The sequence below is a fragment of the Rhinopithecus roxellana genome, chromosome 11 (genome assembly GCF_007565055.1).
Source record: "Rhinopithecus roxellana isolate Shanxi Qingling chromosome 11, ASM756505v1, whole genome shotgun sequence".
NCBI lineage: Eukaryota > Metazoa > Chordata > Mammalia > Primates > Cercopithecidae > Rhinopithecus > Rhinopithecus roxellana.
In genome coordinates, this window is record NC_044559.1 from 26,461,448 (window position 1) to 26,488,126 (window position 26,679).

General features: G+C 38.6%; 1 protein-coding gene across 3 annotated transcripts; it reads left to right on the forward strand.

The window, feature by feature from the left end:
* Positions 1 to 193: 193 nt before the first annotated feature.
* On the forward strand, positions 194 to 25,164 carry LOC104674747 (aldo-keto reductase family 1 member C15). Of its 3 annotated transcripts, XM_010379148.2 has the most exons (9): positions 194 to 347; positions 16,084 to 16,251; positions 17,127 to 17,243; positions 18,245 to 18,322; positions 19,114 to 19,236; positions 20,408 to 20,517; positions 21,304 to 21,469; positions 23,324 to 23,406; positions 24,910 to 25,164. In XM_010379148.2, the coding sequence occupies exons 1-9, from the start codon at positions 258 to 260 to the stop codon at positions 24,950 to 24,952; spliced, it is 978 nt and encodes a 325-aa protein (XP_010377450.1). In that variant the 5' UTR covers positions 194 to 257; the 3' UTR covers positions 24,953 to 25,164. The 3 variants fall into 3 exon arrangements, 2 of the variants coding, with proteins under 2 accessions (XP_010377450.1, XP_010377451.1); XM_010379149.2 differs by lacking the exon at positions 16,084 to 16,251; XR_004060155.1 differs by lacking the exons at positions 21,304 to 21,469; positions 23,324 to 23,406; positions 24,910 to 25,164 and having other exon boundaries at positions 19,031 to 19,236; positions 20,408 to 20,514.
* Positions 25,165 to 26,679: the final 1,515 nt, after the last annotated feature.

Here is a 26,679-nt window from a genome sequence, read left to right on the forward strand (position 1 = left end):
ACAGCACAGAGGAGAAAATAAAATTCCTCTGGCATTCACAGCGTTTCTGAATGAGTTTTCTGTAAAATACTCCCACAGAGACACAGAAGAATCAGAGAAAAGGCACTGGACTGATTCCAGCTTCATTTCGAAATCATTGGCAACTGTCGTCTCCACCACACCCATCCTGTATTTGGTGCAAATAAAGAACGCAGGAGCCTTGTCTCCCGCTGGGCTGTCAGTGAGGAAAAGGTGGAAAGACAGATTAGCTGGGGATAATGACGGATCTGAAACAAAGCTATTCCGTGAGGCTGAATGACGGACACTTTATGCCAGTGCTGGGATTTGGCACTTATGCTCCTGATCATGTAAGTGGACCCAGGAGGCTAAAGTTTCTTAGGTTAGCTGTACTTGCAGGGCAGTCATCAGGCAACAGCCCTGCACTTGGTAGACAGTGGATGCTTGGAAGGGCTCCTCTGGGCTTCCATTTAACTGTCTCTAACTTGCCCCTCTCAAGGTCACAGAGATCTTTTTTGCATTAGGCGGCATGACAAGTTATTGATTGTGGGGATTCTGAGATTGAAAATTTTGTGGGTATATTATTTTTATTTCTATTAAAAGTATCAATATTACCTAATATATCAAATGCCTTCCATGTATTTTAGGTGTTTTACATGCATTACTTTATTTAATTCCTTAACAACTGGCCTAGGTAAGTACTCATCAAAATTTGTTACATTTTTAAAAGGCAAGTGCAGGCTGTTCTCATCTTTTGCTCTGGTCAGAGCCACTTCACTCTTGCTTAGAAACGTGAAGGACCAAGGGCCCAGGAGGAGTCAAAAGCCAAAGTGAGTACTTAGTGGCAGCTTTGCTGTGAGGTTATTGGGGCTGGAAGTATTTGCCAGACAGTTTCAACCATCCAAACTTTTTGCCATAAGAGAAGCCACCATGATTCTGTTAGAGTCTCATCAGTGTATTAAAAATATAGTAGTCTTTCATTTTGAGGGATTACCTGAAGTTTTTTGTCTTATGACTGAGAAAATTAAGGATTGTGGACGTAAAGGATAAGGTTAGAGCGAAAGTTTAATAAGTGAAAGAAGGGAGTTTTCTGGAGCAGAGAGGGGGCCTGGATGGATTGTTAACTGTGAGGTCAGGTCTAGGGTTTTGATGGACTGGGAAAGAAAAGAATTTGCCGACTGGTCTTGGAGAAAGTGTAACTCAGCTTGTCTTGGGACCTTGGTCTGGGACCAGTCAGAGACTGAAGTGAAAGTTTGGTCCAGCACCTTGGTCCAGGACTAATCAGGAGTTGAAGTGAAAGCTTGGCCCAGGAGCAGTCAGATGTTGAAGTGATAATTCATAAAGGCTCATCTCACAGTCCACGTGTCCACAAAAGGAAAGGAAAGTGCCCACCAGAGCCCACTGGAGCCCACCATGTACAAGCCCACAAAAGGAAAAGAGACTTTCCTAGAAGTCTGTTGGTTATACAAAAGACAAATGTGTTTCTCTGTTGGTTCTTGTTCTCACATTAGTGCAGTTGTTGGAATGCCTTAGGGATAAAGGACAAAGGCATTTTTATGTTGGGCTTTGTTTTCTTTTTATGTGAGTGAGCTGGAGGTTTGTGTAAGTTTCCTTATCTGTGTGTGTAGTCTGATTTTTTTAGGCTGTTTCTCTGTTTAAAGGAGTTTTACCAAGAACTCATGCTAACTGTTTAAGTTTTTTCTCTCAGTTTTTTACCCTCAGGAGTGGAGTCCCTAATTGTCGTTAGGGAGATTGGGTGTTGACTTTTCTGGCTGTTTTTTGTCTGATGGTGGTGTCATGTGGGGAACAGTAGTTAGAGTTCTTCTTGGGGTTGGTTTAATGGTCTTTGGAAGAAAGATGTGTTTATGTGTGGTGTTATTAGTATTATAATTTAGACTTTGATAGTTTTAGGTGAGAAGAAATAATTTGGGTTATTAGAGTACATGTATTAAAATGAAACAAGGGGGAATAAGGATAGTTTAAAAATTCTGAGGTTGTTGACATGGCCTGATAATTGGTGGTTATAGTTATGTCTGTTAAGATTTTGGTGTATGGAGCTTGGTTTTGGTTAATTTTTTTGGTATTCTTTCCTCAAATAAACCGTTGGATTATAGGTATTCTATATATTCTTATGACCTGGTAGGATTTGTAGGATACTTGTTCAGAACTAGAATATTGTTCTAAATTTTATTTATCTTTTTCTGTTTTTATTTTTTGTGGTAGTCAGAGATTGTTGATTGGGTCATAAGAATTAGTGGGGTTAGTCTAAAATGTAGGTAAACATTTAAAAGTAGTGAGACTGGAATTTAATGACAACTGTATGGTAAGTTTTGACACACTATTTCTCTCTCTCTAGTTCTTATTTTTGTCAAAAACAAATCATGATAGGATAGGACTGAGTTGTTTGTAAAATAAATTTTAGTTTCATATTTGGTGATTATTTGTTTAAAGAGTAGTAATAATTTTTTCTTTTTGAGACAGAGTCTCGCTCTGTTGCCCAGGCTGGAGTGCAGTGGCATGATCTTGACTCACTACAACCTCCGCCTCCTGGATTCAAGCAATTCTACTGCCTCAGTCTCCCAAGTAGCTGGGACTACAGGTGCATGCTGCCACATCCGACTAATTTTTTGTATTTTAGTAGAGACAGGGTTTCACCATGTTTCCCAGGCTGATCTCGAACTCCTGAGCTCAGGAAATTCGCCTGCCTCGGCCTCCCAAAGTGCTAAGATTACAGGCATAAGCCACCATGCCTGGCCTTAGAATAATTATTTTTATATAGGTTTTTAAAATTGGTTTTTTTTTTTTTTTTTTGAGACGGAGTCTCGCTCTATCGCCCAGGCTGGAGTGCAGTGGCCGGATCTCAGCTCACTGCAAGCTCCGCCTCCCGGGTTTACACCATTCTCCTGCCTCAGCCTCCCGAGTAGCTGGGACTATAGGCGCCGCCACCTAGCCCGGCTAGTTTTTTGTAGTTTTTAGTAGAGACGGGGTTTCACTGTGTTAGCCAGGATGGTCTCGATCTCCTGACCTCATGATCCACCCATCTCGGCCTCCCAAAGTGCTGGGATTACAGGCTTGAGCCACCGCGCCCGGCCTTAAAATTGGTTTTGATGGAATTCTATTCCATAAGTAACCTCAGATAAGACCTCAGTTTAAAGTTGAGTCTAGCCATGGGTTTGTACTCTCAAATATTTATGAGTTGGGTAAATTCTTCTCTTTTTGAGGTCTCAAGAACATGGGGTTCTTGGGCCTGTTAGAAAGTGATGTTCTTTATTTACTATAGGTTAGGAACTCTGCTTGGGAACTGCCTAGACAAGGTATGAGGCCAGTTTTTCTAAGAGGTTTTTATTGGTTTTGGAAGTTAAGTTTGATTCTTCAAAGGGAGATATATCCTTCCAGTCCAAGTCTTGGTAAAATAATCATTTTAAAAAATTATGTCTTGTTGTAAAAGAAAATGGATTTTTATTGTACTGATGTAAACAACTGTATTGTTATACGTCTAGAATATTTATAATTTCTGAATTTTAGAGGAACCAGGTAGAGATAAATAAATATGTTTTTAATTTTGTTCACAGAAATGTATGTTACTCAACTGTTAAAAGTTGTAGTTAGTTCAAAAGTTTTTTTGACTGAAAAAAACAAAATGATGATCAGTAATTTTTTAAGTAAAAAGTTAAAAAGGATTACTTCAGTTTTCTATTAGTCTATTTGGTTAACTCTTGTTCTGTTTGATATTTATAAACACTAGTTTTTTGTGAGTCTTATGTGTTTTTTGTTATTAGAAAGTTGTATTTGAGAGTATTTGTTAAAGTCTTATAGTTGATTATAAATCATCTTTTGAAGAGGATTAAAACAAGATAACAATTGCATGTGAATGACAAAATTTCCAGGGTAGTTGTAGTTAACAATATGATTGACAAAGTAATTTGGTTATTTCTGTGGTTTACGATAGTTTAATGTAACCTTAATTATGGTTGACGGTATATATTTAGACATTTTATATGATTTTGGAACATATATTAATATTTACTGAAATATAACTTGAGGAAGATTAAATATCATTTTGGCAATCTCACATATTTACATATGTCAAGTGATCCTGTTTACTTTTTTGGAATTGTTTTAGGGGCCTTCTGTAGTATTTAAACATTAGGGGTCAGGGAAGACAATCGTGAAACTCAAGTTTGATTTTTGGAAGCCTGTTGAATATGTTAGAGTTTAAAATCCACTTGATATTATGAAATAAAATTTCAGATTACCATAAGTCATTTGCTTTGTTAAAATGATGATTCAAAAACTTAAAAAAGTAAAAACTTTTTATTAGTCTTTATTATGACATGAAAATCTTGTTCAAAAGAAAGTCGAATTTCACCCTTTTATTAGTTTATTATGAATGTCAATCCCAATTTTAATGAAACTTTATAGATAATTCTATTTAATCATAACCAATTTGACCATGAGGTGAGGTCTTTATAAACCTTTAATAATTCTTTATATATTTTATTAAAGAGTAGATTAGCTTATTAAGAAAACCTTGTGTTTTTATTTCAATGTTCAATTTATGAAAAAAAGTAATAGTTTTGAATTTAGTTAATATGTTTACATAGAGTGGTTTTGTAAAATTTTTATAATTTTTCACAACCTGTTTAATCTTTCAGTTTTATTTTCTTTAATTTAAGACAGCCTTGTACTCCTAGGCAAAATTTATATTTTTATGTCTTTTTATAATTTTTTATTGAAAACACTTTTTACTGTTTTTACATACTTTGTATGTAAATTTATTTATAGTAGTCTCAATTATATGTCATAATTCTTAGTAATTTTTAACTTTAATGTAAAACCTGGTAAGTTGTTTTAGTGATGTATTAGGCATAAAATCTGACTTTTCTTGTATAGTTAGAGGTGTGGTTATTACTGTATGTCCTCAGGTCTTATTAATTGTGAAGCAGGAAAGTCAAACAGTTTTTAAAGGTCAAAGAAGTAGTTTGCCATCTTAAAATATTTAGTAAATTTAGTATATGACTTGTATAATGTATACCACATATTTATATCTTGAAGACATTTGTATTTTACCAATACTTTTTAAGACTTTTAATTTTGTAAAGATTAAAGTCATGTGAACTAAGAGGCATTATAACTTTTAATTTTCCTTCAAAAATCTTTTTTTAGGTCAATTAATTAATTAGAGTTCTTTTTTTATAGACCTTACATACCTAACATATATATGACTATATAGACAGAAGAAGATCTAGTAGTTGTAAGATTTTCCATTTGTCAGTCTTCTAATTGGATTATTGGTCTCAGGATGGAGTTTAAGAAAAGGGCTAGGAAAATATGCAGTTTCTAGGGCCTAATAAATAGATATAGTTGAAATAAAAAAATAGATTTTGAGAGGGATTTATCTGTCTCTAATTCTTTGGGTTCCACAAGGAAAACAGATTTCTCTCAAAATGGAATTTGTTGTGTGTGTGTATATAGTGATTTTAATTTTTTTTCCAAAGAGTCCCAGGTCATCAGAAGTCATCTTAGGGCCTTTTATGTATGTATTAAGGGTGGTAAGACAGAGTGGAGGAAAGTAATTTAGTTGACTGAGAATAAAACCTTTTCCGGAAAAACAAGATCTAAGAAAACTATAAATTCCTTTTAAATATACCTATAGTTTCGATCTCAACCTTTAGTTGAGTGTTCTTTAAGAAAATTATTTTTCACTAATTAAAATTTTACAGAGAATATAAACAGTGATGCTTATTATTTTTATTGGTTTGTATAGGGAGAGAGGCCAAAAGTCTGACTGGATTTTTTTTTTTTTTTAAATCATTTTGTCGGTATGTCTGGCTTTTGGGTTTTCTAGGGGAGTTTTTCTTGAAGTCTTTTTTGGCTGTGTAAGTTTGTACCACTATTTGTTTGTAGTTGTGTTCAGGTTTTCTAGTTTCTTCTTGGATGAACCCCCTCTGTATTCTTATACCTTTGCATCCTCCGCTTCTCGCTTGTCCTAATGCTCTTCCCCAGTGGTGCCTCCTGCCTCCAAGCCTTCAGTCCCAAACCCCACTCCTCCTCATTCTCCACCTGTTACCCATTCAAAAACCACCTCTGCCATTCTCTCTCTGAAAAGTGGCTGGGGTTAAAGGCATTGCTTGCATTCATGTTCCTTTCTCCATGTCTGACCTGTTGCAGATTAAAGTTGTAAGTATATTCAAAAGTCTTTTATATTTTTCTCTTCAGTCTTGTTTTCCTGGAAAAGGTTTTTTTCCCAGTTAACTGAATTACTTTTCTCCATTCTGCCTTGCCACTTTTAGTGCATGCATAAAAAACCCTAAAATAACTTCTGGTAGCTTGGGACTCCCTGGGAAAATAGAAAACTCGCCACAAATCTCATTTTGGAAAAATTCTCTGTTTTCCTTATGGAGCCCCTGGAATTAAAGGTAAATAAGTATCTCTCAAAATCTTTGTCTTCCAGCTATGCTTGCTTATTAGGCCCTAAAAATTGTTTTCCTAGCCCTATTCTTAAAGGGCCTCATCTGGAGGCCAATTATCCAATCAGGAAATTAGCAAATGTAAATTTTATAACTACTAGATCTTCTTCTGGTTGTCTGTGTGGATATGTATGTGTTATGTGTGCAATGTCTATTAGAAGAGCTCTAATTAATTATCCTAAGGAAAATAAGCACTTAAATATTTTTAAGGAAAAAGTTAAAGCTGTAGAACCTTTCAGTTCACGTGACTTTGATCTTTAAAACTTACTGGTATGGTAAAATTAGAAATGTCTGAAGAGTTGCTAGCATACATTTTTGTTTGCATTTATTAATCAAGCAATTTCATACTTATCTCTGCCAAATACTATAAGGTGTCAAAATTAGGCATAGAGGCTACAAAACTATAACTCAGCCCAAACAAAATAATATTTGTTTGTGTATTTTTTAATAAATAAAAATTAATATTAGTTTAATGAAAATAGCTACATCTTTAACTAGTAAAATATCCCTACTTTTTTTTTTTTTTTTTTTTTTTTTTTTTTTTTTTTTTTTTGAGATGGAGTCTTGCTCTGTCGCCCAGGCTGGCGTGCAGTGGCGCAATCTCAGCTCACTGCAAGATCCACCTTTTGGGTTCACTCACGCCATCCTCCCGCCTCAGCCTCCCAAATAGCTGGGACTACAGGCGCCCGCCACCATGCCTGGCTAATTTTTTTTTTGTATTTTTAGTAGAGACAGAGTTTCACTGTGTTACCCAGGATGATCTCCATCCCCTGACCTCGTGATCTGCCCACCTCGGCCTCCCAAAGTGCTGGGATCACAGGCGAGAGCCACCATGCCCGGCTAACATATCCTTACTTTTAATCTTGTGGCCCTAGGCAGTCTAGTCCATAGACATGAAGGAAGTTTGTTTTTGGAAAGAACTGTTATCTTTAATATTTAAAAAAAAAATAATTTATATTTAAAAAATCTTATATGGCAAATTCTTGTCCTAAAGTAAATTAACTGGTTGTTTAAAGAAAGGAATATTTACAAGTCAAAAAATTAATGCATATCAGAAATTGACTGTGAAGGTCATGAAAAATTTTATAAAAGGGAATTTATGCAAGAAATATTGTACAATTTAAAAGTAATTAGGCCTCATAAATACTTTATAAAATTCCACTATAACTGTTAGCTGTACAACTTGCCTGCTTTGCAGCTAAGTAAAACCTAGGACACATGAAGTTAAATGCTGGAATAAGTCAGACCTTATCTGCACTTCTCTCTGGGTCCTAGGCTCTACACCTAGTACAGAATTAAAATCCCAAACTTATGAAGGTATTCAACAAAAGCAAAGGTTGCTAAAAGTTAACAGTGTAACATGTATTTAAAACTATTGAAGAAACAGTTAATGTGCAAGATGTGTAAGAAAAGTAAAATATACTTTTGGTAAAAAGATTATTAAGGAGGTATGAGAATGTGGATTTTTATCTCCATTAAAAGGTTGAAGAATTGTTTTAAGGCTTAAGCAAGTTTTGAGAGGTTAATTTTAAAGGAAATTCTGTGTAAACATATTGGCTAAAGTTAAAGGGGCATCATCCAGTTTTTCTGTAAATTGAGCATTAAAATAAAAGCACAACGGGTTTTTCTTAAAGCACTAACCTGCTCTTTAACAACAATTATAAAGAGTTAAAAAGAGTCTATAAAACTCTTACCTTATGCTCAGACATTAAAATTGGGTAAATATGTATACAAGGTTTTATTAAAAATTAAGTTTAAAATTAATAGCACAGTAATATAAAAGTAAAGTTTGGCTTATTTAGTAGAAATCATGCAGAAAGCATTGTCAAATATAAAATGGTGTTTAGCTTTCTTTGGGCTATATTTATATAAATGTATTGTATGTGTCCCAAAGTTATAGGAAATGCCTATAATTCCCATGTACCTTAGTGTATATTATCAGTAATAATTATAATTGTTATGTTAAAATTATTGTGCGCCACAGAGGTAACAGATATCCTTGTCAATTGTGTCTTAAACTAAGGCTACCTTAAAACTTTTTGTTATCCATAAGCAATTGTTGCCTTGTTTTGGTCTTCTTCAAAAAGTTGTTTTATAATCAGCTATAAAGCTCTAACAGGTACTGTTAAATGCAGGCTTCTGATAACTTTAGAGAATTGTAACATCAAAATAAAGGAAAAATGTTCAGGACTTTTAAAGAACTAAAATGTTAATTAATGTTGAACAGGACAGGAATTAGCTGCATAAATTAAATTAATAAGCTAATCTTTTTAACATTTTGCTTAAAATATTGCTAATCCTTTGTTTTGCTTTTCAAAGTCAAAGAAATTTTTCTTTTGAGCCATTAACAACTTTTAACAATTTAGTTTACTCCCATAAACAAAATTTGGAGCATACTTATTTCGCTCTATCTGATTGTCTCCAAAATTTGGAAACTATCTGTGAGTATTCTTAAGTTACAGCAATACAGTTATTTGTATAAGTGCCATAAGAATCTGTTTTCCTTTGTAACAGGACACAATTAGAAAAACTGGTTATTTTACCAAGGCTTTGACTGGAATGGTGTGCTTTCCTTTAAGGAATCAAACTTAACTTATGAAGCCAATAAAGCCCTTGGAAAACCGGCCTCATATTTTGTCTACAGAGTCCCTGTACAGGGTTTCTGATCTGTGGTAAGTAAAGAATGTCACTTTCTAGCAGGCCGGGAGCCCTAAGTTATCCTGCGACCTCAAGAGAAGAGAAATTCACCAACTAATAGGTATTTAGTGGTACAAATTCATGAATGGGGTTGGGTTTAAAAAGGCCTTATCTCACATTCCTTCTATGGAACAAAGTTCCATAAAAGCCAATTTAAAAGGCCTGTGTAACAAATAATTATTCTTGCTGCACTGTGTGCAAATACTTAAGCCAAGTACAATAAAGCAAACCAATCCTACCATAATTTGTCTTTTAATAAAAATGGGAAACTGAAGAGAGAAAATTATGTTTCAAAAACCATAGCACACTTGTTGTTAAATTGTAGTGTTGTGTAATGTTTTTCAATTTTTATTATTTTCTACTGTTTAAATTATATTTTTTCCAGCTACAAGTTTCTAAAATAAGCTATGCTTTCTTAAAGTCCTCTGAACTGAAAACTAGATGTTTCAGCAGGCGCTGCCTCTAAGTCCCCCGACCATCACAGGAGGAAATCTCTTCACTGCTGGGGTCAACAACTAATAACTAAGGGTGTCCGGAATCCTTTGTCCCCATGTCTAGTGAGTCCATGGAACCCAGGGTAATTAAGATGGTGCCTGTCACAGGAATCAACTCCTAGATACATCACACTCAAGTCAAAACCTGAAAAGCTAAAGAAGCAACCCCTGACAGCCCCAAAAATGTCCTAAATATCACTATAAACAAATAAGAAATCTTAAAATCATAAAAAGTAAGTGAAAATTACTCATCTTACTCAGCCCCAACCCTACCTCACCAAATACTTTTTGTTGTTTCTACCTCTCCTTTAAAGCTAAATATTAAAACTTTTTAATGGAAATTATTTACTATGCTACCCTTGTGAGAACTGCTTTACTCTGCTATTTAGTGGGACTATATACTGTAGTACCCTCAGGATGGAATGTCTGATAGACAATCTCAGTTACTGTAGCATTTTACTTAGTTATTATCCTCATAGCAGGAATAACAGTTACTAACAAAAAAATAACACATGGCTCTTTCCAAATATGTACCTCTGACTGTCATTAAGAAAAAAACATTAAAAAACAGGCGGGCGCCTGTAGTCCCAGCTGCTCGGGAGGCTGAGGCAGGAGAATGGGGTAAACCCAGGAGGCGGAGCTTGCCAGTGAGCTGAGATCCGGCCACTGCACTCCAGTCTGGGCCACAGAGGGAGACTCCGTCTCAAAAAAAAAAAAAAAAAGAAAAAGAAAAAAAAATGTTACTTCTGTCTCAACCATCAGGCCTAATAGGAAATGCTGCTAAAAAGAACTAATGTTTTTACACAGCTTAATTAACCTTTTTCAAAAATTTTTAACCAACAGAATCATGGCCATTTTGTAGACAACTACCCAGAAACATCTACAGACTGTGTTGCTCCTGCAGTCAATCCAACACCAAGAAACTCTCCTCCGCCCCCAGCAGGAAGTAGCCGGAAACAACACATCACCCTTTGTCCTTTTATAACTAGGGTCTGGAATTATTGAACAGGAGCACCGTCATCTCGGACAAACACTGCCACTTTAAATTCCAGCTCCCTTTCTAGCCTTATGCATTTCGAGGAAATCACTTCTCTTCTACTACAAGCAACCAGAAAGAGCAGACAGTAAAACACAGAAAAGATAGCTCAGACACAGGGGGAGGTGGGGGAAGAGTCTCTTGGGTAACTGCCAAACTTCACCCTCATACAACCGGCCCCAGTAAAACAGTGGGCCTTAATAAGTGAATTCCTTTCCCTTCAGGTGCACTAAGATAGGGAAGCTAAAAGCAGACTCCAGGGATATCCCTGCAGCTGCAGAAAGATGTATGGGAACAGGCACACAACTCTCCCTCCCACATGAGCACAACAAAGAAACACAGAAGCAGTCCAAGCCTCTGATCAACTCTCCCACTGTGAATCCTTAAAAACTCTTAGTCTGTAAAGAGAGCAAACCTCTGACCTAACTCAGCCAGAAGGCACCTCTCAGATTTGTTTTCTCTAAAATAAATCTGTCCAGACTGGTGAGCCACCTTTTCATGTTTCTTTTGTGTTTTTTTTTTTTTTCTCTTTCTTTAATTCTTACACCCCCTATTAGAATTAAGTGGTTTAGAAAAATATTGGGTTAAAGTCTTTCCTGAGATGCCCATACCCGTTGTGTTATGGGAGGAGGGGAGGCCTGGACTGGAGAGGAGAATAGAGACAGTGGCTTCAGAGGTTTGAATGAAATCTACTTTTTTTCCCCTTTGTTAGCATCACCTGGGGTCCCTGGGTAGTGATGGCAGATTGAGTCACTGGAGTAGGGGAACTGAGTCCTGGGACCCATCAATCTTGTTAGACCATCTGGGAGACTGGCCCTGGACCCAGTGACCTGTGTCTCCAGGGACAGTCCACCTTCCAGTGGTCACCACATGTTGGACGGGGTTGAGATGACTTCTTTTTGTTGCCTTGACAGCTCTTTTTAAAGTGTCCTGACTTGCCGTACTGGTAGTAGTTAGTAGGTGTACCTGGGGATCTTGGATTTTATAGGGCTGTAATGTGGTCACTCGAGTCTCTGTCCTTTTTTTGTATGTTTCCTCTCCTTCTCCTGGCCCTCCTCCTCTTGGTCCCTATTGTAAAAGACCAAAGTAGTTAATTTCAGGAGTTTCTCTAGGGTGTTATTTGGACCTATGGCCTGTTTTTGTAGTTTCCTTTTGATGTCAGTGGTTGTCTGAGTAATGAATTTGTCTTTTAAGATTAATTGTCCATCAATTGAATCAGGAGATAGGGAGGTGGGTTTCACTAAAGTCTATCTTAGCCTTCCCATAAAGGTTGAGGTATTTTAATCTGTTTTTAGATTCAACATGCACATTTTAGAGTAATTAAGAGATTTGGTTCTGATTTTTTTGTAAGTCTTTTAATATGTACATCAGAGAGTGCTTTCTTTTTCACACCTCTGTGGGATCACTCGAACTCTAATTGTGGTTTTCAAGGGATGTTGTCTCTCTTCTCATCGGGAATGGGGGTCTTGTCTCTTTTTCATTCTCTTTCCCCTTTTTACTGGTTTTCTTTTTCAGCCAGTTATAGGAGATATGTTTTCATCTCTGAATCTCTACTGTTTGCAGAGCTCTCTCTTTCTCAGTAGTAGTTAGGGTTTGGTTTAGGAGTAACATAACATCCACGTAAGATCAAACACTTAAGTTAGATTTTGGAAAGCCTTTATATATCTGTCAGTGTCATCAAATAACTTGCCCAGGTCTCCCTCTATTTGTTTAAAGTCTTGTAATGAAAAAGGAATCTGAACTGTAGTGGTACCATGACTATCAGGCATTTCTTGTAGGGATAGTAGTGGACTCGGGGGTTTGGGTGGTAGAACTGGAGGAATTGATGATTATGTGACTACAGAGGCTCTGTGAAGTGGGGACAAGGGCTGGGACACCTGGGAGTTGCATTTCAGGGTTTTCTTGGGGTTCTTTTCTCTGACTTTGGGGAGTTGTCCACTGTGGGCTTGTCTGATATAACTGTTAAGAGGGCAGGGTCAATTTTATAATGCTTACAAAGATCTGGGTTGTTTTTCAGGGCAAAGAAGGCTTGTACATAGGAAACCTCAGACCATTTCCTCTCCTGTCTGCAGGAAAGATCTAGTTGTTCGATAGTGTTAAAATTAACACTTTTCTCAGGAGTCTAGGCCTGTCCATCCTAGAGTTGGTAAGAAAGCCATGTCCTTGTGTATAAGAATTTGAGTCTTTTTTTCTGAGTCTCAGGGTCAAAGGAATCTCAATGCTTCAGAATGCACTTGAGAAGAGTGCAGGCTTGCTTCTGCACTCTTCAGTGCAGTGAGATGGTTTGTTACTTATCTAGAAAAGGGAGGAGAAAAGATGTTCTTTAGTCTCTTTCTTCTTTTTAGAGTGACACAGGGTGGAGAGAAAGATAGAAAGGGTGTCTTCCTTTTCTTCTTTTCTCTCATCCTCCAGGTCCCAGTGACTGTTATAGGAGTCACCCATGGATGCAAATGTGACCTTCACCCATAGATCTGAACAAGTTGGTCGTTAGAAGTAGTCATGTTCACCTGTGTGAGGTACTAGTTCTCTGTCTTTCTAGTGTTCTTAGACCATAAGCCTCCCTTGGGGAACCTTAGGTGTCTGGGAGACATTGTACAGTAGTTGGATTTGGGTAAGACCCTTTAATGAAGGGAACGTTTTAACCTCATCTCTGTCTTTTCTCGCTATGGTGCTGGTAAAGCATTGAATTTCTAGAGAATGGGACTGATTGACTATTAAATATAAAGTACTCCTTTTTGTTTAAATGTCAGTGTAACTGGATGTAGAACAGGTGTCTCAAAAGAACCTGAGGATTGAATGGCTGTCCTCCCTCTAATGGGGACAGCACTGAGGCTAGAATTTGTTTCTCAAGGGAGGTTTCTTTCTGATTGTTGAAAGTGGTGTTTTTCTGTTCACAGATGGGGTATGAAGTTTGATCACTGTTAGAGGGACATAGGAGAGAGAGGAATTGGGAAATCAGAGGTTTTGAGCAAAGGGCTGACAAGGCTCCCCATGGAGAAAAAAATCCCATCCCCCTAGGTGGTGTTGTAGGGTCTGAAATGTTAGGTAAAACTCTGACTCCAAATTTTTTGCAGGCAGAAGTTAGAGGTCGGAGGCATAATAGGCTGTTCCCGTATGTCTCACAGTAGAAAAAAATTAATTAGTCTCATAAAGCAACTGTTAAAATTCATTGGGCAGTGGTGAATTTTTACATGGAGGAAAGACAACCCAAATGGAGAGGGAGGAGGGTATTCACTCATGGTGAAATAACCCCCTATACAGTGTCATGAATGTCTATCAGTAGGGACAAAAAGACGCTTATTAGGTGAAAATTTAGACAGAAATGTTGAATTCCCCTTGTTTCTAGGGAATCACAAAAACAGTACCTATTTGAATTCCATTCCTGATTACTACAACACTGGCTGAGTTTACCCAACAAGAATATATTCACAGCTTGTAAAATTGCTGTAACATTGTATACGAAGAAGGAACAGAAGACATGATAGCCATGAAAAGAGAGAAAGAAAATGCAGTAGGAAAGGCTATAAGTTCTGGTGCCAAAGCCCTGACAAGCTGTTGGGAACTGGAGTTAGTACAGGCGCCTTCAGGTAACACTGAGGTGTAACCTCAGCCAGAAACTTTTTGTCTTAGTACCTCTGAAAGTTTGCATGCATGCAACAGCTAGGTCTTCCGTGAAAGAAAACTGGAGTGGAACAGAGTCAACATTCCCAACACCTGAGGATGATGGGGATTGACAAAGTCCTTTCCAGGAAGCCTCTCCCCTGAGTCTTGTGAGACTGGCAGCTGCCCTGTTCACTGACAGGGGCCCAGTGTTGTTTTGCTCTTGAGAGGAAAAAAAAAGAAGTCTGAAATGAAAGTAAAGAGTTTGGAAGTTGGCTCCTGCCCACCCTTCCCATGAATTCTATTCCCAACCCATGCACCAAATATATGTTACAGTCTCATCAATGTATCAAAAATGTAGTAGTCTCTCATGAGGTATCACCCAAAGTTTTTTAACTTACCACCAACAAAATTGTGGACACAAAGGGTGAGATTAGAATGAAAGTTTAATAAATGAAAGAAGAAAGCTCTCTGTAATAGAGAGGGGGCCTGAATGGGTTGTCAACTCTGAGGTTGGGTCTGGGGTGTTTTGAACTGGGAAGGGAAGGAATGTGTTGACCAGACTTAGAGAAAGTGTTTCTCAGCTTTGCCTTGGACCTAGGCCCAGGACCAATCAGAGACTGAAGTGAAAGTTTTGTCCAGGACCTTGGTCTGAGACTAACAGAGTTTAAGTAAAAGCATGACCAAAAACCTTGGCTCAGGAGCAATCAGATGCTGTAGTGATGATTCTTAGAGGCTCAGCTCACAGTCAAAAGCATGTCCAAAAAAGAAAAGTGTCCACTAGAACCCACTGTAGCCCATAGTGTACATGTTCACAAAAGGAAAAGAGACTACTTTCTAGAAGCCTGTTGGTTGTACAAAGGACAGAGGCATTTCTATGTTGGGTCTTGTTCTCTTACTAGTGTAGTTGTGGGCATGTCTGAGGCTTAAAGGACAAAGGCGTTTTTATGTTGGGGAAAAGGCGTTTCTATGTTCAGTCATGTTCTCTTATTAGTGTAGTTGTTGGTATGTCTTAGGCATAAAGGACAAATGTGTTTTTATGTTGGGCCTTGGTCTTTTATCTGAATGGGCCAGAGATTTGTGTAAGTTTCCTTATCTCTGTCTGCAGCCTGATTTTTCAGACCATTTCTCTGTTTAACAGAGTTTTACCAAGAACCCACCCTAACTATTTTTTTTTTTTTATCTCAATTCCACACATTAGGAAATGAGAAGGGAAAACTCAGAGGCATAACGTCATAATGGGGACTAGATTGTGCTTCTCATGAAATACACTATTCAGCCATCCACTCAGTTCGCTGAAGGGAATTTAAAGTGTCACACTCTGGTCACAGTGAGGTAGGGGCAGCTTTGGGGTTGCTTTGCAAGAATTGCTCTAAAAATGACAGAACAATGTACTTAATCTTGGTAGAACTATAACGTGAGAAGTGACTTTATGACAGCCGTCAGACAGGGCCAGTTGCTTTCAATGGCATAATTATCCATTTTATCCAGTAAGTACAAAGTGTGTCTAACATATGTTATATTAAGTTTCTACAATTGATTGATATGGAATGAGAAATGATTTTTCCATACTCCAGGGTGAAGCTGATTTCTCTAATTCATTTGGGAATAAAAGTTATACTGGAGTTTAATCAATGTCCTTAGAGTACAGGTCTATCATTGAAACCCATGCCATCAAAATTGGAGGAGGAGGCCAGCAGAAACTACCAGTGAAAATGCTATTGGGAGAAATGCATTGATGTTCTCTGGTTCAGGCAGATCAACAACTCTTCTTACTCCTGTCTTGTAGACTCCCAAAAGCCAGGCTGCTGAAGCCACCAAAGTAGCTATTGATGTAGGCTTCCGCCATATTGATTCAGCGTACTTATACCAAAATGAGGAGGAGGTTGGACAGGCCATTTGGGAGAAGATTGCTGATGGTACTGTCAAGAGAGAGGATATATTCTACACTACCAAGGTGAAAGTTCTGTGTGTGAAGTGGTCAGAGGCCACTATCAGTTGAGATATGTTATTTTGAAATGAAAATATGGTCTAAGTTGAATTGTTTATTTACTTCCTAATATTGTGAAGGCACATTATAGAAACAGAAACAGAAATGACTTGCTTACTCTGAAATATGTTATGGTAGAACACAGTTCTTTAGTGTCTCTGAGCATCAGACAGTATTCATACATAAAATGGAAATAATAATACTTATCTCCTTTAACTGTTGTACAGATTAACTAAGCCACTATGGGTCCGCTCCTTCAGTTCTTCAGTAGGAGATCTTAGGATGTAGCAAGTAAAGTTAGATATTATTCAGAAAAGGGATCCAGACAAGAAAACACTTTTTCTAAAATCAGCGTTGAGTTTTCTGAAATTTCTAAAATTGTCCTAGGTGGAAATCCATGCTTCCAATGTAAACAGAGCTGAGGTCTTCAGGGATGCACCCTGTGTATGTTTATATCGATACAAACTTATTTTTAGAATGTGAGTCTCTCAGAATAATTCTTCCTGGGAATTTATTATACAGGACAAGAGATTCTGTTCTCTCTGTCCTGCCATTTATTGACTCATTTTGGTGGATGACTCCTCTAACCCTCGATACACTGAAGTTGATTTTCCTGCCCCTTATTAGTTTTATTCAGTTTTCTTACATTGCAGTCATTCAAGGAAATCTCGGTGTCCCATCAAGGACCTGATTTATACTGAGTAACATATATTTAGTGTCACTCTTTTAGCTTTAGACTACAGTGTTTTAAGACTCACATCTCAGTGTCTGACCATGAAGTTTAATTTTGGTTCTCAAATGTGTGAAATTATAATCTGCTTGGTTTCTTTTGGTCACTGCAGCTTTGGGCTACTTTCCTTCGGCCAGAATTGGTTCGCCCAGCCCTAGAAAGTTCACTGAAGAAACTTGGACTGGATTATGTAGATCTCTTCATTATTCATGTACCATTTGCTATGAAGGTCAGCTTTTGTTTTTCCTTGTTATGCCCAAGACTGTTTCATCATTGTTATAAGCACCTGAATTATCTCATTCTGGCTTGGTTTCCTGGGTTCTTCCTGAGAGAGGCAGATTTGAGTAAGGTGCATAGGATTGCCAAATCTTTCATGAGTATCTTTCATAACTGAGTGCTCTACCATCAAGATTTTCTGTCTATCCTTGTCCCCCAGCCTTAAGGGGGGTTCAGATTCAATGATCTCACTTCCTCCACCCTAGATAGTTGAGGGCATTGCCCTATCTCAGTACTTGTGTTCCTAAATGGAGGCCCTGAGCCGTTAGGATCCTCAAGAATGTTGAGTTACCACAGACTGCAGAGATACAATGGGAAACCCCACCTCTTTAATGGAAGGGTCTCCCATATGTACCCCTCAGCCCAACAAAAGAGAGATACCTGGGAATAGTGCATGTGGCACAACTTGGCTCCTTTGGGCTTCACTGATCCAACCTCTCATCACAGTGGACATTGGCTAAGCACATCTGATGTCCTCACTATCTGGGTTGGGTGAGCATAAACTCTGGAGCTAAACACACTGATGAATAGTTATATTAAGCTCTGTCCTCCACACCAGCTTGTCCTTGGGAAACAAAATGAATTCCGACTGTAGGGACCTCATTCTTAGTGAAGAGTAGAGATGTGTGGAGGACGGAGCCTGGAGGTTACTGGGGCAAGGTGTTTTGCTACAGTCATTCATGATTTTTATCTTTCTTTCAACCCATGTCTTTGCACACACATACACATATGTACACATGCCTGCAAACACACACAAACACATTTACACACATGCACACACATATATATACACACATGCACACATGCATGCACGCACAGGCACAAATAGGCACACTCAGATTAATAATCACAGCCTCCTGAAACTCTTGAAGGTTGTTTGGCCAAACTCATTAGGCACCAGAAAGGGGAGTTCCATAGAAAACGTCCTTCTTTATCTTCTGTTCTATTTTCCAGGCTGGGGAAGAATTACTGCCAAAGAATGCCAGTGGGGAGATTATTTTAGAAACTGTGGACCTTTGTGACACTTGGGAGGTATGTTCTGCTGCAGACACCAGGCAGCACTGTGTGGTGAGGTTGAAATCACAGGAGGAGGAGTCAGAAGAGATGGGATTTTGCTCCAGCAGTTGTCTGACCTCACATGTGGAACTTCTCTGTGCCTCTGTGTTCTCATCTGTGAAGTGAGAGAGTGCAATGAGATGGCCTCTATGGTTCATTTTAATTGTAACTTCTAAGGTTCTAATTAGACACAGAAGCACCTTTGGCCTTGAGATCAGGTTGAGGATGTGAGCCCTGCAAGAGGGGTCAGAGCATTATCCTTGGTTAGAAACACATCATGGAGGAGGGACAGCTGCGGACTGACTCAGCAGGAGGGTGGAAGGTGCAGGACAGTGAACCTGCCCTTGAAAAACCCATTTGATTGATTTTTTTTTTTTTTTTTTTTTTTTTTTACCATTCTAGAATAGATGTAGCAAAAAACCATCTACTAACAGAAAACCTGAGAGTCTCCCTTTCTTATGACTCTAGTATAATTTGTTAAGGAACTATTTCATGTCTCAAGCCAAATAGGTACCATTGAAATAAGTGGGAGACAACAAATATGTCTACTTGCCATCCTGAGTGGGCATGTAATAGAATCAAGGAGACAAACAAATATGCATAGCAAGGTAATGCATTAGCAAATTGTATATTCAAGTGATAAAACTGTTTAATTCAGTCTAATATTTATATATGTTAAAACAGATTTCCAGCATTTACAAAGTCAAATGCCAATTGAAAAGAAAAATTTACAGTAAAGGTCTACCACCCATATCCGTCCTCCCCAGGCCCTGGAGAAGTGCAAAGACGCGGGTTTAACCAAGTCTATCGGGGTGTCCAATTTTAATCATAAGCTGCTGGAACTCATCCTTAACAAGCCAGGGCTCAAGTACAAGCCCACCTGCAACCAGGTGAGCCCTCAGCCCACGGGGCCTTCTCTGACTTTCTGCTCTTCACACACTTCCTGCTTAATCGTGTCTCCAAGTTTCTGCTTTGATGTCATCTATGTAGATGAACGTTCTTTTCTCTCAGAAATAGAAGATACGAGAGAAAGGCAATTTGAGTGGGGTGGAAGAGCACAATTCTTCAGAGGGGGTGAAAGCTCCTGTGAGACAGCCATGTGGAGGTGCTGAGTTGGGAAGTGGCAGCTCTGGTCTGGAGCTCAGAGAGTGGTCCAGGTGGAGATACAGATGTTTGGAGTCATTGCTTTATGGATAGTAACTAAACTCACAGACATGGATTTGTTCTCCTAGGGAAAGTTCATGAATGAAAAGGAACAGGCAGGAAAATCCACAGGAGAGGGTGAGGCAGAGGGGCACTGGCAAGAAGATTGAACAGAAGCTGCCAGACAGCTGGAGACAACCAGGAGAGGGTGGTGTCAGGAATCCAGTGAAAGTTTCGGTTTTATGAAAGGAATTAAGTCATTTGTTCTGTAAAAATTTCCACATCACTTACTAATGGCTTACTCATTGATCCACGTGACACACTTTGACATGTTCCTTTTGTGCTTCCTGCAAATTGAAGCTTAGTGCTACAGATCTGATCTCGTTTGATTAATGCCATGTGAATTTATGAATTTTAGCCAATACATCATTTTCCATTAATCATAATTACTATGTCTTTTGATGCTCAAATTTCCATATTTTGACTAGCAGAAGCCTCTTCAAGTAAGATCCTGGGTCCTTTGGCAGCATGCGTCATTGTCATTCTTCTTTCCTTTCTAGAGTGCAAGCTCTTTTAGGCTCAAATGGAAACTTTCACACTCAGAACTGGAATACACTCTTCCTCTAAGCAATCTTAGTTTCTTTCAGTAAAAATGGCTTTTAGAGGCTATAACTGGGGCACAAGGTATTTTAATAATTTTCAAACACAAATAGAAAAGGAATAAGAAAATTACTGTATCAGTATGGCAAACGATGGGATTTAGAGGTGCTTCAGAAGGTGCATGGGGAAAAGGACCAACAGGAAAAGTATAGCACATCTATTAATGTGGTGTTACACATGCCTTCAGGCCAGTTTTAAATTTGCACGTGATTATTGGCTTGTATATTGTGACACCTTTTTGTCTTGGAAAAATTACAGGTGGAATGTCACCCTTACCTCAACCAGAGCAAACTCCTGGAGTTCTGCAAGTCCAAGGACATTGTTCTAGTTGCCTACAGTGCCCTGGGATCCCAAAGAGACCCACAGTGGTAATAAGAATATCAAAGAGCTAATCTATGGCAAGAATTCTGTTGATGCTGAAAAACTCCTATTAAAACTAAGTTCTAAAATTTTATTATTAAAAAGTTCAAAGATTAAAAACAAAAAGCAATGGTGTAGTTTGTTCCCATGTATCACCACTGAGCTTAAATGTCACCAACATTCTTTCCTTCCTGTGTCATCTATGTGACTACTTACGCCCAATCCCACTCCTAATATAAATTTTAAAGTGATCTTTAGGTAAAATTTGCATAGGCTGTAATGCTATACTTTTTTGGCAAATGGACATACTCTGTAACCCACATCCCTAATGTGGTATACAAACTTGCTATCTCCCAAAAAAGTTATTTTTTGTTCCTTCTGAGACAATAACTTCTCATTGCTAGGAAACTATTTTCTGATTTTTTTTTCACCTTAGATTAGTTTTGTGTGCTCTAAAATTTCATATGAAAGAGATCATGCACACTGTTTTGCACCTGGCTTTTTTGGCTCACCGTATCTGTGAGATGCATTCATGTAGTTGTGAGTATCTGTAATTCTTTCCATTTTATTGCTGGATCTTGTTTATCCATTCACCTGTTAATGGACAGCTTTATTGTTTCCAGTTCACTGCATTTATGAATGAATCCATATGAATAGTTATGAGACCGTTTTAAATCAAATTGTATTATGCCTACTCCTCTCAACTCTCTGGAGAATTTGGGGTAAAAGGAGCAGCACACTCTAGGTTTTCCGTTTTGCATCCTTCACATCTGTGTCTGTTCCTACCCCAACAGGGTGGATCCCGACTCCCCATATCTCTTGGAGGAGCCAGTCTTAAAATCCATTGCTAAGAAACACAGTTGCAGCCCAGGCCAGGTCGCCCTGCGCTACCAGCTGCAGCGGGGAGTTGTGGTCCTGGCCAAGAGCTTCTCTCAGAAGAGAATCAAAGAGAACTTCCAGGTACAGGTTGAGCAGAGTCACTCCAGAGTGAGCCATGGGCACTGGTCTGGGTTATCTCCCTTGCATGGGAAAATGCAACACGTGTCATTCATTCCTGTGCTTCTCTCCACTATGTGCTAAGGGAGGAGGGCAGTGTGGAAGGATCGAACGAGAGAGCACTGAACTCAGAGGCCTAAGGTTTATCATCTCTAGGCCTGGCTTTGCCGCTTACTAGTTGTGTGACGCTAGGCAAATTTCAATTCACTTATTTCATCCGTTTCAGGAATTCTACATGGTAATGAACTTTAAGGACCCTGATTCCTCTCCTTCACCTTCTATACCTGCAAATGCCTATTTGTATTTTAAAATCAAACCCAAATAAAATTAGCTGCTCTGTTAAACTACTGGGACACCCCAGCCCAGTTTTCACCACAAAAGCCCCTGGCATGACTCTGTTAGTGAGTTTTTTCTTTATTAATTTTACATCATTTGCTAATACTTCAGTGTGCTCTCTGGACTGGGAGAACCTAAATACAATGACTCCTTCTGGATGATCTTTTATTACCTTTCCCCTGGCAGTGACCCTAGCAGGTATGAAGTTAGGTATAAGGTTACAGACTAACCAAACTAAGAAATTGATGAGTTGAAGTTATTTTGTAAACCCTTCTCCACATACACTCTGGACCTTATATTAATCACAGGTCTCCAACTTATTTTGTTTTGAATCCCACAAGAATTTTGAAAAATATGTAAGCTGTTTCTCATTTTAAAATGGCAGCTACAAATTTTATTATGAGTTTAATATTGATGAGAGATGACATTTGAGTCATATTATATATAATGTATTTATTTCAAAATAAGTTATAGATTAAATATATTAACTTTAAAAATTAAATAGGTAAATCTAAATCTCATTGTCACAACATAAGGAAAAAATATCCGTTTTATTTTTTGATCCAAATCAAAATGTTAATACCTGCTCTCTTGACAACCATATAACTTCTGAAGTACATTTTTAAAAAGAGTTGTGAATAAATGTGTTGGCAGATAGGAAGAAAATGGACAGATATATACAGAGAAAGAGATAAATACATTAGATAGATAGGGAGGTATCTGAGTCTTTCATGAAATTGTCTCCTGGATCACATAATAAACTTAGTATTTTTTTTTTTTTTTTTTTTTTTTTTACCAAAAATATCTGTTTTACTATTAAGGGACGCCTCATCAGGGACTATGTGTTGACACAAATGAACCTCTCTGGACTTGAGATTTATTAAAAATGCAGAACTCTTTGAACATAAGATGTAAGTGTCTCAAAGATCAATTAGTAAGCATTTTTTATAAGGAAGAGCAAACACAGCTGGAAATAGACACTATTTAGGGGTCCTGAGGTGAGCAAGTAGAACAGTTGTCCAGAAAATGCTTTTTCTGGGGTAAACAGATTCTTGAGTGGGAGTTTCCTATGTTCTAAGGCTTTCTCATCCCAAGGATGGATCAAGTTCCAGGAGAATTGAGGAAACAAAAGCCTGACCAAGTGTGGACATGTCCAGGTGGCAGTTATTTTGCACACTTTGTTTTCTATTTTAAAATAAAGGATTTCCTTTTTCTGTCTCAAGCAATTCTCAATAAATATTTTAAATTGATGAGTGCACACCTTTCTTTTGAGAAGTGGAGCTCAGTAGGAGAGGGGTGGGATGGAGAAGAGGCAGAATGTAGGTGGAAGAGGTCTCGGGCCAAGTGCATCTGGAAGCCAATGAGGATGAACATGCTTCCCCTAATGCTGTCCTTGCCTCTGCCTCCTGGAAAGTCCTTGTATTCCCCTGTAGAAGCTGCTGCCTTGGGGAGGGGTTAATGTGAGTGTTTTCTTCCTTTCAGATTTTTGACTTTGAGTTGACTCCAGAAGACATGAAAGCCATTGATGGCCTCAACAGAAATCTCCGATATGATAAGTTACAATTGTAAGTGGTGCTTGTAGATTCTTTCACAGGCTGTTTTCTGTAGTATGCAGGGAAATGGGGGAACAAATGTTCCCCCATCAGGAAGACATGCCCAAATTCAGGCATGGGATAAAATAGGAGATGCCCTGTAGCCCTCAGACCAGAGGTTTCCTCCAGGACTCAATCTCTGACCCAGCAGAAATGTGTCTGTAAGTGAAACTGCCAGTGTCTGCACCATTGTGAATCCAATTCTTGAATGCCCTTACTATCTGTGCCTGGGTCTAGCACTCAGGGCCCACTGCCTGTGAATCTAGAAGGCTCAGTGTGTAGTACCTACAAACCTATAGGGGCCCATCATAATGTTCTCTTTAATTTATATTAAAATCAGAAGAAAAATGAATACAATAATAATGCATATGTAATAATGACTCCATCCTGCTCTATCTTTGTGTTTGCATCATGATAATGGAAAACATAATTTAAGTATTAGTGCAGGATGGGCCCCCGAAGGCAAAGGTGCCTATGTCCTAGGGAAGCCTTAATGTGGTACTCCCTCTTCAGGATACCAACTATTTCTGCAAAATTTATGTCTTTCTTGGCTTTCTTTACCTACCACAACTCCCATTTCCTCAGTAATATAATCTCACCATGCTGAATTGTGAATGAATTATGAGATTCATAGACCCTCAAATGCTAGTGACGGAGGTGTCAATGGCCTTTACCCAAGATAAGATCCTTTGGAGTTTCTCTGGATCCTCGAGGCATGACTCTTACTCCAGTGTCATCTTTGTCCACCTGAAGTCCACCTCTGAGGAACCCAACATCCCTTGACTGGTTTATTTATAAACGTGATGTTCCATTTGCTCAACTGCTGCAGGATTTCAGGACTAAGGAGAGAGAAGGCTAAATAGAGAGGAGTTTAGAGGAGAGTTCAGAAACGGGAAATACAATTTTGGTTGCCAGAATAAAGACTCAGTCTCCAAAAAAGATCTGAAGAATCCCTCTCCTTTACATAAAACCACACCAAGATTCTGAGAGGAAACATTTTCAATGAGAAAAATATTAGGAAGTAACTTTTCTATACCCGAAGGCTGTGTATAAGTCTGTGATCTGCCTTATGAGACTGTGAACGCCTTGTCCTACTCTTGTCTGTGGCCCTATGTCAGTATGACTCCTGGCACATTTAACTGCTTCGAAGGTACTTTTTAATGTCACTCAATTAAAAAGAACAAATTATAAAAAAGAAAAATGAACATGAAAAGGAAAACAAACAGTAATTTTAATTCCTAACTGACAAGTATCTTTATAATTATATTTAAGTAAGACATAATTGTGTTTTTTAGGTGTTGGTATTAGAGATGCATCTCGTCCCCTCCATAGATTAAATTGTGTGTGCCGAGGTACAAGTAGGGACTCAGTGGTAAATTCAGGAATTTTAGCCCATCCTAAGTGCATCTTCAGAAAAAACTCTTTGACAGAATGGAAAAAAGAGTTACTAAATTAATATTATTTTTTCTCTTTCAGTGCTGCTAATCACCCTTATTTTCCATTTTCTGAAGAATATTGACCATGAGCTATTGAACATTACCACCACAATTTCCTCCTTTTAGGTGACACAGAGAGGATTTCTGTATTTGATAGAGGAATAGGAAGTAGGATCTGAAGTTGCAGGTTGCTTGCCTTTCCTTTCTTTTACGAAATGAAGACTTTAACAGGAAGATGTTTTTCCTGATTGTTAAAGTAATACCCATAAATTTTTAAAAAATGAAAAATAAAGAATACAAAACAAAAATGATCTGTAGTTTTTTCATTACAGGATACTTATCATTTGACACATTTTCCTTCATGATTTTTCTAAACAAAAGGTCTGATATGGTTTGGATCTGTGTCCCCACCCAAATATTATGTCAATGGTAATCTTCAGTATTGGAAGAAGGATCTGGCTGGTGGGAGGTAATTGGATCATAGGGGTAGTCTTTACCCTTGCTGTTCTGGTGATAGTGAGTTCTCATGAAATCTGGTTGTTTAAAGATGTGTAGCATCTCCCCTTCACTCTCTTCCTCCTGCTCTGGCCACAGGAAGATGTGTCTCCTTCCCCTTGCCTTCCATCATGGCTGTAAGTTTCCTGACACTTACCCAGCCATGCATCCTACGCAGCCTGAAGAACCGTGAGCCAATTAAACTTCTCTCTATCTCCTATACTACTGAGCATTCTCCTGGCCTCCTGAGATCAGTTTCTCATTCAGCCAGATTGTATACAATCTGGGAAAATTTTTGAATTCTTGTCAACCCCACGAACCCACACTCTTCAGGCAGAAGTCCCCCACATAGCAGCCACTTAGTCCTTTGAGTCTTCTGAAGCCAGAGGCCTCATACCTGGTCATTGGAGGGAATTCTGAGTAGGAAAAAAAAAGAGGAGGGGAGCTTCAAATCAGATATCTCTGTGGCACAAGAGTAGTTGAGATTTGGCAGCTTCACCGAGCCAGGCAGAAGCCTAATGCAGGGGTGGAGGCCCCACCCAGTCTCTACTTGGGCAATGCTAAGCAGAAATGTGAGGTCAGAATTCACCATGGGGTTTCTGCCTAGTGGAGATGTGGGAGCAGGACCACAGCCCTCCACATCCCAGAATCACAGACCCTTTGGCAGCTTGAAACTTCTGCCTGGAAAAGTCTCACAGGAATAGAACTCCAACCTGTAAGAGTAGCCATGTGGGCTGTGCCCAGCAAAACCATGGAGAAAGTGCTGCCCAAATGCTTGAGAGCTGGCTGCTTGCACCAATGTGCCCAGGATGCAGGACACAAAGTCACCGGAAATTATCTTGGAGCTATAAGGTTTAATGTCTGCCTTGCTGGGATTCTGGTTTCCACAGGTCCTGTTTCTCCTGACCTTACCCACACCATTTTTTTTTTCCATTTTGTTTTGTTTGTGTTAATTTTTTTATCTTCTGGAAAAGGAATGTTTACTCACAACTGATAACAATGTTCTACTTCAAAAGTAAATAACTTGTATTTGACTTCACAGGCTCATGACTGGCAGGAACTTGCCTTGAGTCTGAGATGAACTTTTGTACTTTGGAATTTTAAGTTGGTGCTGGACCAAGTTAAAACTTTTGGGGACTATTGGGATGAAATGGTTACATTTTGCCTGGAAGAAGGGTGTGAAGTTCGTTGACCGGGGTCAGAATGCTGTAATTGGGATATTTGACCCTCTAAACCATATGCTGAGTTCTCAATGTAGGAATTCGGGCCTAGTGGAGTTGTTATGGTCATTGGGACAGATCCATCATGAGTGGCT